At 48.3% G+C, this 13,956-nt stretch overlaps 1 protein-coding gene across 1 annotated transcript; it reads left to right on the forward strand.

Moving 5' to 3' along the window:
• The first annotated feature begins 8,511 nt into the window (after positions 1–8,511).
• On the forward strand, positions 8,512–9,490 carry LOC123107413 (uncharacterized). Its single transcript, XM_044529401.1, has 2 exons — positions 8,512–8,892; positions 9,034–9,490. The coding sequence occupies exons 1-2, from the start codon at positions 8,585–8,587 to the stop codon at positions 9,107–9,109; spliced, it is 384 nt and encodes a 127-aa protein (XP_044385336.1). The 5' UTR covers positions 8,512–8,584; the 3' UTR covers positions 9,110–9,490.
• Positions 9,491–13,956: the final 4,466 nt, after the last annotated feature.

Raw genomic sequence — 13,956 nt, forward strand, 5'->3', positions numbered from 1 at the left:
CGGTGCCGTTTACCCTTGAGTTCATCTGCACTCCCTTCCCCGGTTCGTATTGATTTGTGCACGATGCTCAATCTATCAGTGCGTCCCCGATTCCTCTTTCAGTGGCTCTGTATCAAACTGCCCCCAAATCGAGCTGTCCGTGTTTATTCCTGAAACCTCCCTCCATTTTTATTCCTCACAGTACAATTTCACATCCTGTGTTTGCCTATGAGGAAGTGAACCTAGTTCCGCCCATTCATGTGTGGTTTGCCTCTGAGGAAGTGAGCCTAGTTCCGCCCATTCATGTGTGGTTTGCCTCCGAGGAAGTGAGCCTAGTTTCATCCATGTATTTATCAGCGTGAAAATACTTTTGGACAGCTATACTGTACATGTCAAAATGCGTGTTATTAGGTGTACACCATTACCAAGAATGTGATGGAAGATTGCAGTGTGGTTTGCCCCTTAATTCACCTTCAATCTCTTGCTCAGTCGATTTCTATTTCTGCAAGATGCTGAATCTTATCAGTTCGTTTCAATTACCCTTTCCGTGGCTATGTATCAAATTGCGCCCAAATCAAGCTGTCTGGTTTTTGCCTTTACCTGCTCTTGTGTAATGACCATCGCCTCCCATAGAGTTCAGGTAGCCCTCTGACCGGCCTGGATTTTGTGTTTGCCTCTGGTATTGCTGCGTTTCATCCATGTGTTTTCAGAACGAAAATACAGTTGGGAGTTCTGCAAGCTTTTCTGTACTGTACATATACTCCCCCCGGTCCTTTTTACTCTGCACATTGGATTTGCCGAAAGTCAAACTTTGCTAAGTTTGACCAAATTTATATTAGAAATTATTAGCATCTATAATATCTAATAAATATAATATGAAAATATATTCGAAGATGAATCTAATGATATTGGTGTTGTTATGTGAATGTCTTTAATTTTTTTATATAAACTTGGTCAAAGTTGGATGAGATTGACTTCGGACAAACCTAATATGCAGAGTAAAAAGGACCGAAGAGAGTAAAAATACTGCGTTATTAGGTGTACAAAAATTCCAGAGGAAAATTTTCTATAGATGCATTCAGTTTGTAGGAAAGGCATACGGGAATATCGTAGGAATACTACTCATTTCTTGTGTTTTTGGAGGAAACTAGATATCCACTCAAAGCTTATTTTGCACGTAGGAACGAGGCAAGTCAATTTTTTAAGATGACAATTGCCATTCTATCAAATTCCTATACTACTCCTGATTCCTACGTTTTAGTTTCCTTCAAAACGAATGAGCCCTCAGTGATGATAAAATAACCTTTCTGCATCTAGTACAACATACTACTATCATTATCATGGACACCAACTAATTCTGTATCTCCTTTTATCTCTGAATACTTCTTTATCCTCGTCCATGCCCTACTGCACACAGGGGGATTTGTACGAGTATCAGCAAATTGTTACTAGAACTTCTTTCGTCCTGGTGTTGCTGATGGCAAGCAATCAGGATTCAGAGGGCAGTGGCATACAGCGTACTGGCATCTGAAATAAGTGCTGGGTCCAAAAGTTTCTGGTGTGAGCGGTGTTGCCTAGGTTGGAGATGATTATGCTTTGGAAGCGTTGAAATAATGTCGAATGATGAGCAGACGTGCGGACAGTCTCGTGGAAGGCGCTTATTTGTTGTAGTTGAAGGAAAATGGCTAGGTCGTTGAGAATTGTATTTTTTTGGACAAATCTAACCCCTTTGAGCAATTTTAGACACGTCTGGCCATTGGCAAAACTATTTGGAATCTGTCCCTTGGGGTCGGCGCCACACCACATGACTCCGGAGCTGTACATCTCGGTGGCATCGAGCAAATCTGTCTCTAGGGTTTCTGTTGGGCTCCGCTCACCAGAGCCGCACAACATGGCGCTGAACATGTACATCTCGGCATCACTGTTGTGGGGCCCCGACCTTAGGGGCCAGATTCCAAAATAGTTTTGCCCATAGACCAGCCAGACGTGCCTGAAGTCGCTCAAAGCGGCTAGATTTATCAAAAAAAAACATTTGAGAATTTCAGTGAGCGGCTAGATTTTATCAAAAAAAAATATTTGAGAATTTCAGGTTCAGTCTTTGGTTTTGGTCAGATAGAAATAAGTGTTGGCTGTATTTTTATAGGGGGGGAAGGGGGGGGGGGGGGGGCTTTAGCTCAGTTAAACAACCAAGCTTGTAGCAACGTGTTGTTGTTAACTTCTACTCCCCAGTTGCTACCTGGGCAGTGCCGCTGGGCAATTTTGAGGAAATGAACAGTCTAATTGCACGTTATTGTTAAAGTCAGTCAACTTGAGCACTAGATGCTGCAACATTTTAATCTTGTGCAGCCAGACCGCTGCCTAGAAGGCACTGGCACGTAGGCCTAAGGTTGAAAACACAATGCGGCCCGCTTTCGGTTTTCGTCCTGGTTCCGTCATTTAACCGGATAATTCTTTTTTGTTTAATTAATTGATGAGACAGTTTTTTTGCCTTTGTTTCAAAAAAAGATGCAGGCCCGCTCCAACCTGCTTATGTTTGCATATTTTTTCTTTGGGCAAATGCATAGGGCGCTTATAGGCGCCGGCCGAAAGTTTCGGCCGGTCGAGCCCAGGCCGTTGGATCTAAGCCACGCGGACGTTGGATCCAAGCAAACAAACAAAAAAAAACCGAATCACCTCCAACTCTCTTTCTTCTTCCTCGGGCAGTCCTGTTCGGGGGAGCGCGGCGCCGCGCCTCCTGTCCCCTCTGGTGATTGTCGGTCCCTACCCTCGCCGGTCTTCCTCGTCGCCGCCGGACCCCGCCCTTGCCGGCCGTCCTCGTCGTCGGTCCCCGCCCTCGCCAGGCTTCCTCGTCGCCGGTCCCGATGCAACAAATCCACCTGCGTTGCAGCTCTTGACGGCGACGGTTGTAACTCGGCGGCCGCCCCTCGCCATTGATGCTCGTTGCAGGAAATTATGTCGACGGCGGCCGTCAGTCAATCAACGCCATTTTGAATGGATGTAGCAAAAAAACTTCACCCGTAGTAGCAAAAATAAACTACGGTTGCGGCAAAAAATCAAACACTGTCGCCGTCTTCGCGAGGTCGCAACTCCGCCTTACATGGATGTAGCAAAAAACTTCAACGGCAGTAGCAGAATTCTACTATGGTTGCAGCAAAAATCAAACACTGTCGCTGTCTTCGCGAGGTTGCAACTCCGACTTACATGGATGTAGCAAAAAACTTCAGCGGTAGTAGCAAAATTCTACTACGGTTGCAACAAAAATCGTCGTCGCGAGGTCGCAGCTCCGCCTGATGGATGTAGCAAAAAACTTAGCCGGTAGTAGCAAAATCCAACTACGGTTGCAACTTCCCCTTGTTATGAAGTGCCATTGAAGTTTTCTCTGTCTATGGTTGAAACTTTTTTCAATAGCTGTTGAAGATTTTCTAGGTGACGGTTGCAACACTTGAATACGCGGTGGATCCGGCCATGTCGGTAAGCAACCATGGCGGCTGACGAGGGAACGCCTGACTGTCGGCGATGGAGCTTGTGGTGGCTCAGCCGTAGCCCGATAGGAGAGGGGGAAGGGATGTGCGCGCGTGAAGGATGTAGGTAGGGGATGGATCTGACCATGACAGCAGGCAGCCATGGCGGGTGGCGAGGGAACGCCTGGCCGCTGGCGATGGAGCTCGTGGTGGCCCCCGTCGCAGCCCGGGGGAGGGTGGGGGGATGCGCGTGTGAGGGCTGGAGGTAGGAGATGGAGGTGCTATAGGGAAGGAGGCGGGGCGCGCGGGGACCACTATGTATTGCGTGTTGGGCCAGCGTGGCGAGCGAGACGGCCGAAAGTTCGGCTGGTGCACCGCGCCCAAACGTTTCCCGAATGCATACTAGTACTTTTTTTTCTGCTTTTTTTTGAGCTGTTTTTTCTGCTTTTAGTGGCGAACCGACCTAGCGAGGCTATGGAGCAGGGACGCAACCAACCAGCCAACCGAGCTAGTGCCCAGCAGTGTATCTCCTGGGTCGGGTTGGTGCGTCCAGGTGCAACCATCAGCACCAAACAGACAGAGCCGTTGCTTTGCCACTTCTGGTTCAACCACTCCTAGCTCCCGTCACTCTCACTGCACTGCCGCCCCACCTGAGCTGATCACCCCCATTTAACTGATCCCACTGACACCGTGACACGGCAACGCACTCACTGACTCACCCCCAAGCACGTACGCGAAACAGCCAGCTCGCGCGCTAGCTCGGGTGCCAGGCATGCTGATGTGGCCACTAGTGCCATTGCTATGTTTCCGGCTCAACGGTGTACTGGTGCTGTCGTTACTATAAATCGCGAGCTTGATATGCAGCAGAACAATGGACCAAAAGATTGCAGGGCAGTCAAGCTAACGACGGAGCAAGCTTCAGGTAGCGCAGGGCATATGTTACGAATAGGGGACATGGTAATTAAAATACCAGTACAAGACAAGGTTGAGCCACGGTTTAGAACACCAAGCCAATACGTGATGGTAGGCACCATGAAAATCAAGATTTAGTTTATTTAAGGATATGTCACGTTGATTTCTTTTGGTCTAATAAAGAAGAGTCCTAGTTTTTCATAGGTTGCTATGTGATCAACGGTGCCGGATAATTAAGTTTGTTAATTTGTTAGTTGGGATAAGAGTAGGAGTCCAAGTCAGTTTAAGCTAGCTAGAGAGTCGGTTGTGTGCGCCTATATAAGGGGCCGGCTACGGCCGTGTACAGGAGGAGGTTTTATTTGAGAAGTTTTGTTTAGATCGTGAGTTGAATAAAAGTCAGAAAAAGTCCCATGTCGGGGGACACCAAATATCGTGTTTGCTTTTGCTGATCCGTGACGGATTTTTTTCGCTGCTACGCGTGGAGTTGATTCATCTACTCGACGCCAGTTTTTGATATTACGGTCTTGTATCTTTGCTCGATCGGAATTTCTTGTTGCTGCTAGTACCGTGAAAGTTCGGGCCGACGACCGACTCGCCATCTAGTCGAGTCTACATCAAGTGGTATTCAGAGCTAAGGTTGTTCACGGTATTGTGTTGATCAAGATGTCGACCTCGGTCAACAAGGAAGACGAGGTTGCTGCTGATTCTCAGGAAATTGTACGTCCAGTGTACGCGGATGATATTCCTCAAAATATTCGGGATGGTTTTGACCACACATGCAACTACATCAAGCAATGTCATGATGCGCTCGGCAAAAGGATAGATGTCCTGATCACTCGGTTCGATGGTTTGGCAGACATCATCAATATGCCGGCAACGAATTCTGCACCACCACAGACTGCTCCGGCTGCTCCACTGCGTTATGCACCACCGGCTCACGACGGACATGCCGGTGTGCATGATCGCCGTTTGGCGGCACCTCATGTTGGAGATGATGGTCTTGATGATGGCGTTGACCAGGCAGTGGGGTACGCTCCACGACCACGACACTATGAGCCTCGTCCTGAAACTTCCGCTCGTGGTGGAGCGCATGACCGTGTTGGTCAAGCTGTGCGTGTTCCTTTGGACGATGGAATTGGGCGCATAAAAATTTCAATCCCTTCTTTCTCCGGCAAGTGCGAACCAGAAGGCTATTTGGAGTGGGAGATGCGTGTTGATCAAATTTTTGATGCCCATCATTATAGTGAGGAGAAGAAAGTTCAACTTGCTGGAATTGAGTTCACCGGTTACGCGCTAATTTGGTGGAATCAAATTTGTCGTTCAAGACATCGCCCGACGACTTGGCGAGGTATGAAAGAATTCATGAGGCGACGTTTTGTTCCTGAGCACTATAAAAGAGATATGTACAACAAGTTGCAGCGGCTCTCTCAAGGTAATATGAGTGTGGATGAATATTACAAGGAGATGGAATTGCTTATGATACGTACAGGGACAACGGAGGATCCAGAGGCGACCATGGCACGTTTCTTTAACGGGCTAAATATCGAGGTGCAGGATCGTGTTGAGATGGTGGTCTACTACAACATACAAGATCTTGTGCACCAAGCTGTGCGTGCGGAACAACAGATTAAGCGACGCCAAGTCAACACAGTTTCCTGTGCCACTTTGAACACATGGCGACGCTCGCAGCATAAGAATGAGGATGACGGACCTAGCTCCAGGGCGACTTCATCAAATCGCTCTCATGGTTCCGTGCAAAAGGATGCTCCAAAATCAGGACTGTCGATGGTTGATTCTAGTGCACAATCGACCGGCCGCACTAGTGGCATAGAGTGTTTCAAGTGTGGAGGAAGGGGACATATGAAGCGTGAATGTCCTAATGAGAAAAGAGTGTTGCTCACGAGAGATGGCTATGCCTCCGCTAGTGATGAAGAGGCAGTTTCTGACACTTCTAGTGAAAAGTCTAAGGATACTGAAAATGTCGTTGCGAGTTTTGAAGCTGCTGAGTCATATCCTTCACTAATGGTGCAGCGAGTGCAAGACGATCGTATTGAGGATAAAGGACAGCGTTGGAATATTTTTCAAACTCAGTGCATGATCAACAACACAAGTTGCAAGCTAATCATAGATGGTGGAAGCTACACCAATGCGGTCAGCAAGGCATTGGTGGACGCATTAGAATTGCGAGCGTGGAAACACCCGCAGCCGCACTGCATCGAGTGGTTATATCAGTCTGGCAAATTAAAAGTTACTCACAAGGTGCGTGTCAATTTTTCAGTCGGTGACTATACAGATACAGTGATTTGCGATGTATTGCCAATGGATGCATGCCACTTATTGTTAGGTAGACCATGGCAATATGATCATCATGCTACACATGAAGGAAGATCCAATACTTATTCTTTCTGGGATGTTGGAAGACGGCGTGTGCTCCGACCGATGTTTTCTAGTGATATAAAGCAAGATGCTATTGATTCAGTCCCAAAATTTACCAAGAAACCGAGGACGGCTTCATTCCAAGAGAGAGGGAATGATGTGGCCACTAGTGCCATTGCTATGTTTCCGGCTCAACGGTGTACTGGTGCTGTCGTTACTATAAATCGCGAGCTTGATATGCAGCAGAACAATGGACCAAAAGATTGCAGGGCAGTCAAGCTAACGACGGAGCAAGCTTCAGGTAGCGCAGGGCATATGTTACGAATAGGGGACATGGTAATTAAAATACCAGTACAAGACAAGGTTGAGCCACGGTTTAGAACACCAAGCCAATACGTGATGGTAGGCACCATGAAAATCAAGATTTAGTTTATTTAAGGATATGTCACGTTGATTTCTTTTGGTCTAATAAAGAAGAGTCCTAGTTTTTCATAGGTTGCTATGTGATCAACGGTGCCGGATAATTAAGTTTGTTAATTTGTTAGTTGGGATAAGAGTAGGAGTCCAAGTCAGTTTAAGCTAGCTAGAGAGTCGGTTGTGTGCGCCTATATAAGGGGCCGGCTACGGCCGTGTACAGGAGGAGGTTTTATTTGAGAAGTTTTGTTTAGATCGTGAGTTGAATAAAAGTCAGAAAAAGTCCCATGTCGGGGGACACCAAATATCGTGTTTGCTTTTGCTGATCCGTGACGGATTTTTTTCGCTGCTACGCGTGGAGTTGATTCATCTACTCGACGCCAGTTTTTGATATTACGGTCTTGTATCTTTGCTCGATCGGAATTTCTTGTTGCTGCTAGTACCGTGAAAGTTCGGGCCGACGACCGACTCGCCATCTAGTCGAGTCTACATCACATGCCGACGCCGGCGCCCGCGGGGACCGGCTGGCCGCGCCAGGGCGAGCACGCCGCGCGGTGCCGGCAGCGCGAGGAGTACGCGGCGCGCCGGGCGCTGTTCCTGCAGACCTACCGGCTGTCCGCCCCCGGCGAGGACGGCGACGAGGAGGCGGCCGCCACGGGGCTGCGCGGGCGGGCGGCGCGTCTGCTGCGCGAGGCCAGGGTCGCCGGGAGGGCCGCGGCCGCGCGTGCGGCGTGCCGGGCGTGGGTGGCCGGCAGGGCCTCGGCCGCCGGCGCGGCGTCCCGTGCGCGGTCGTGGCTCGGGGCCGGGCTGGGCAGGGCGTGGCGCGGGTGGACGCGGAGGCCCCTGCCGCGCGCGCGCGCCTACGGGCACGGCCGCCTCCGCCACCGGTCCTCCTTGCTCGGGTGCTTCGGCGGCAGGTACCGCTACCTGCAAGGCTTCGCGTGCAGCGCACTGTGCTGGCGCGCGCGGCGCGCTGGCGTGCACACGTACACAGCACTGTGCGGGCTAGACGACGGCAGCGACTTGTTGCTACCCGCGTAAAATATTTGAGACGGCTTTGCACGTATGGGCGACTAAATGCCCGCCGTTCAACATTGTAGCCCGTGCATACACGATGATGATCAGATGATGTACAAACTCTTGCTGGTTTATTGGGAAAAACCGATTGTTTTTCTCCACAACCACCGCGTCGGCCGGCAAACGGAAAGCTAATTTTGCACTCGCATCCAGTCTAGTATCATGAAGACCAGTAGCCTATCTGTGAGTCTCTGGTCTCACCACCGGACGCATGTTTGACTCGTGGTTGGCCCGAGCTTACACAAGCCTGAAGCCTCGATCAACCCAGCGCTTCCCACTGTCTCATCCCACGCACGCGCAGTAGCACCCCAGTGCCCAGACACTGCGACCGTGCGTACGTGACGTGCCGGCCGGGTCGGGTGGCCATGAGCACCAGCGCGGCCTCCTCCTCCTCCTCTCCGCCGCTGACGCCGCCGTCCCCGCTGCCGGTCAGCGTCGGCCCGGGACGCCGGCCGTACGCATTCACGCCGTCCCCGTCCGCGTCGCCGCCCTTCTCTTCGCGTGACTTCGACGCCTCGCCGTTGCCGTCGCCGTCGCGGTCGCCGCTGCTAGCGCAGCGGGCGGTGCGGTCCGAGCCGCGGCTGCTGCATTACTCCGCCTTCTCCATGGACGCCGCCGCGTCCGCTCGTCGGGAGCAGCCGCCGAGAAGACGATTTGATCTCGGCGCATGGTGGTAAGTGCCTAACGGACAAGCGTTCGAACACCTTGACCTACCATTGTCGTGTTAATTTGGACTTTTGGATTAGTAGTTGTTAAATCACGTCGCAGGGCAGGGCGATCTCATTAACTGATTTCGTGTGTATTGTGGTTGCAGTTTTGAGTGGGTGCTGATGCTGGTGCGCTGCTGCTGCTGCTCCTGGAGGCCGGCGTCCACGCAGCAGCTCTGCTAGTCGATGATGAGATGCGACTGCGATGCTGGTCATCCATGCGAATATGTGCCAAGCTTGCTGTGACTGTTTATTCACGAGTGTTATGACTTTGTGTTTGTCGTTGTTGCGTTTGCGTCACTATCCGTGCACAAAATGTTACGGGACTGTAGTCATAAGCAGCGAACATTCGCCGCAGTTCACGAGGACGTCAATTTTCGGCGAAAACAGAACTATGGCGGAGTTGTCATGCCCACCAAGGCCTCCTTTGATTCATAGGATTGGAAAATCACAGAAATAGAAAAGTCGTAGAAAATGAGATGACATGCATCTCAAATCCTATGCATAGGAATAGAAAAGGAGATGCCCTTTGATTCGCATCATAGGATTTTTTTTCATTGAGTCTAGGCTAATGTTTATTTTCCTATGAAATGTGAAGGACAGGAAGAATTCCTTCATAGGAAAAGGATTTCATTCCTACAAACCAAAAAGATCTGAAAGAAATTTTCCTATAAAAATCATATCCTATGAAAATCTTACAAAATTCCTCCAAATCAAAGGAGGCCTAACTAAAATCGTCATGCTCGCTAGCACAAAATGCCGTAAAAACATTCACAAATGTCATCATTCTCAGTGGACGTTCGCTGGCTATGGCTATTGGGGTCCTACGGGAAACGTATTGACCAGATATTCAGACACCGTTGAGCGAAGTGATCCACAATGCTCAACTTTTTTGTTTGGACACTAATCCCTCGCTTTACTAAACTGACAAGAGGTTACAATCTAACTGAATAGTTCTAGTAAGAGAATCCAAGAATTACATCAAAGCGTGTACAAGAAGAGAAGCTAAGAGTTTCTTTAGGGCAAAGGTGGGCGCCAGAGAAGAATGGTGTCTTCACGGTACGCAGTGCGTACAATCTGGCCTTAGAGGAACGTCTACGACCATCTTCAGTCGCGGCGAGCAGGTCATTGGACGGGCGGCGAGCCGTCTGGGCTTTTATATGGAGGTGCCCTGCTTCTCCTAAGGTTTGAACATTTACATGGCGTCTTGTTACTGATTGCTTACCAACTTGGCAAAAGAAACATGAACGTGGATTGGAGATTTCTAATATCTGTCCTCTCTGTGCTATGGAGCAGGAGAATACTCTTCATGCATTTTGCAGATGCCCGAACGCGGTGGCGCTATGGCAGGCCATGCAGGAACACTGGGCACTGCCAGACGTGAAATCATTCATGAGCACGGGCGTGGAATGACTCGTCCAATCCCTGTGCGACTTGTTGGAGTTCCAGCGGATGGCGTTGATGATGACATTGTGGCGCATCTGGCATGTTCGCAATGAGCTAGTGCACCACAACCTGGACCCTCCCGTGGACGCGTCGCGATGCTTTCTCCTGAGCTACATGGATTCGCTGATCGGCGTTCAAATCAATCCCAATGCTGATCCTGTGAAGGGCAAGCAAGTAATTAATGCAAACCTCACCATACAGCCATTAGCACATGTGAAGAGGCCGTCTGCTACGGCCAAATGGGAGGCACCGCCAGTAGGATGGACAAAACTGAATGTTGATGGCTCCTTCTTCGAGAGATTGGGCACGACAGGTGCAGGGATGGTGCTCCGCGACCATCATGGCGATATCATTTTTTCTGCCTGTCACCAATTGCGTTCGTGCTCTGAGCCACTGGAGGCGGAGCTTGCTGCTTGTGAAGAGGGGTTGTCGCTCACCCTACAGTGGACAACACTCCCAGTACAAGTGGAGATGGACTGCTTGATAGCAACGAATATGGTGAAGGCCCCGGAGCAAGACAGGTCTAAGTTCTGTATGCTCGTTCAGGAGATTAAAAGACATGTAAATGATGCCAGAGTTATTCAGTTTGCCTTTGCTAGGCGTGAGCAAAATAGAGTTAGTGATTTTCTTGCTACTTTCGATAGGGTGCAGGAACGCACTGTTGTGTGGCTTAGGGACGGACCAGGTGATGTGCCGGCCTTGTGTAAGCAAGACCTTGATGCTGGCTAAGTAATGGAAACTCTAGTTTACCCCGCTGCTTCATGACGAATCCAAAGAAGGTTGGAACCCTGAAAAGATTTGGACATCTGCTTGATTGCCTTCATCATATGATCATCATTTACCCAGAGGGCACCAATATCATGCCAGAGGTACACTATATTAGAGTAGTCTACTGATACATCTCCATTGTATCTACTTTTCTAAACACTTTTGATCTTGTTTTGGACTCTAACTTGCATGATTTGAATGGAACTAACCCGGACTGACGCTGTTTTGTAGCGACCCGACCTCAAACGGTCAAGTCTCTATGCTTTAGTGTCATCCCTGGATCGATAATGCTGACACACACAGTACTCGAAGGATTTATAACAGAGTAGCAATCACACACTTATTACATCGAATGTCTCAAAAGAGAACTTATTATAATAAATATGGCATAAGGCCATCTAATACGATAACAACGGAAGGCTTGGAAGATAAAGTGAGTCCATCAACTCCAACGTCATAGCTGAGTTGCACGGCAACGACCTAACAAACCTTACTCCTCGTCTAAAAAGTCTGCAGCATAATACGTTGCAGCCCAAAAATGGGTCAACACATGGAATATGTTGGCAATGTAACACAATAGAGCAAGAACAGAATAATGCTATCACTACATGCATATTTGGGCTGGTGGAAAGGCTCTATGGTTATAGTTTTGTGAAAAGCCAATTTTTTCCTATAACAAAGGAATATATTTTATTTAACTATCATGGTAGTTGAAACATCATTGAGAAGGTTCCTCCAACTCAATCCCAATTAAAAAGTAATTATCAACCCAACAATATTAAATTAGAGTGATGAGATACATATGATAATCCAAGTACTAGATACTCAAGATGTCCTTAACCGGGGACACGGCTAACCATGATTAGATTGTACGCTCTGCAGATGTTTGCGCACTTTTCCCCACAAGACTCGATCTCCTCCGTTGGATTTCTCGCACTACATGGTGTTTGAGAAACGGATGACCAAGGCACAATCTTTCAGAAGCATTAACTCTAACCCCGGGTAGACAGTACCAATCTACATCCCTCTACATCTGCTAGCCTACCACTGAAAGAGGTCATGCAACTTACTCAACTATGCTAGAGCCCACAATAGCTTGTGGCTGCACACGGAAGTTTCTAGCATGAAATATCTCAGTTCCCTTTGAGCCTGAGTGGCGGACCTTAGGATTATCACACGGGTACTCCGAGATATCCTAGGACAACGCTGGATTCTCCAAGTGCCCGACAAGCAATCCACCCAGATGTGTATTAAAGTTGCCACCTTAAGTTGAACCATTAATTAACAATCTCACATCTGTCATGGATTCACTCAGCCAAACCACGTCTACGAGCATAGCATAGCAATATAAGAAATACGTAGAAGTAACTCCCAAGGGTTTGATAATAACAGGGCAATAGGTTTTACCTCATCAACTACTTCCCAAACCCACAAGTTAATCACAACCTAATCATGCAATGTTTGAGGATTGGAACTAATGCATAAAAATTGGGTGATAAAGGTATGATCAAAGTGTTACTTGCCTTGCTGATGATCCGTGAAACCTAGAGACTCGTAGTAGCATGCTTCGCACTCTGGGTGTTCTATCGCAAACAAACAAACAATAGCATACATAAGCAATCAAGCAAAGATGCACGGGTAAAACTCAAGTAAGAAGATCTAATCAGATAGTTCAACTTAAGAACTCCGGTTTGAAAAAAGAATCAAATCGAACGGAGCAACGAAACTCAAACTGCGAAAGAAACAAGATCCGATTACTAATCTATACTAAAGTCAAATTTTACAATACTAAAATCTTGTTCAAGTTGGTTAAACAGAAAGAGGGCTTCGAGACGAAGATCTAGGCGCTTGAATCGCCTAATTTCGATAAACGGGCGAAAAGATAAACTAAAACGAAAATCGGATCGGAAATCGCGATCGAAAATAATCGTAAGAAATCCAAGAAAAAGAAAACCTGACGAACAAGCTAACGAACGAACGTTTGCTGTCAGCGGGTAATGGGTGAAAACCGTTCGTTAAAACGAACGAGTGGACATGGGTTCGCTAACTAAATAAACCGACGGGAAAAACCGATCTAAAAGAATAAACCGAGATTAAAAAACGGATCTAGATCTAGGGTTTACCGAAATAAACCGATGAGAGAAAAAAGAGAACGGCGGCGGCTCCGGCGAAGTCGGCGGCGGCGCGGGCGGAGCTGCGGCTCGGGGCGGCGGGGCTAGCGGCGGCGGTGGTGTGGGGGGTCGAGGCGGGGCCGGCTCGGCCTTTAAAGGGCCGGGCGGGGCGACGGCTTGGGCAAGGGGCCGGGGGAGGAGGAGTCCTCCCCGGACTCGGCGGCGTGCGCCGGCCGGACTCCGGTCGGAGTCGGTCGAGGCGAGGGGTGGGCTGGCGCGGCTGGCCAACTGGGCCTTGGCCCAGTTCGGTCCGGCGGAAAAACCTTTTTTTTAAATAAATTCCACGCAGAGAAACGCCAAAATAAGTACTAAACGGACGCCAAAAATCCCAAAATAAATTTTCTCGTCCTCTAAAAATCTACCGGACAAGGTGAACATTTATTTGGGCCTAAAATGCAATTTTGAAAAACACGAATTTTTCCTATGCAAATAAAATAGCAATAAAATCCCACATAAAAATTTTATTTGTTTTTAATATTTTTCCTCCAATATTCCAGTATTTTTGGGGAAGTCATATTATCCCCTCTCATATATTTTTTATATGAAATATTTTCGGAGAGAAAAATAATAAAATAAATTGATCCTCCTTTCGATATTTGACAAAATTCAAATATGAAAACAGTGAAATCCCCAACTCTCTCCGAG

This window comes from Triticum aestivum, chromosome 5A (genome assembly GCF_018294505.1).
Source record: "Triticum aestivum cultivar Chinese Spring chromosome 5A, IWGSC CS RefSeq v2.1, whole genome shotgun sequence".
Lineage (NCBI taxonomy): Eukaryota > Viridiplantae > Streptophyta > Magnoliopsida > Poales > Poaceae > Triticum > Triticum aestivum.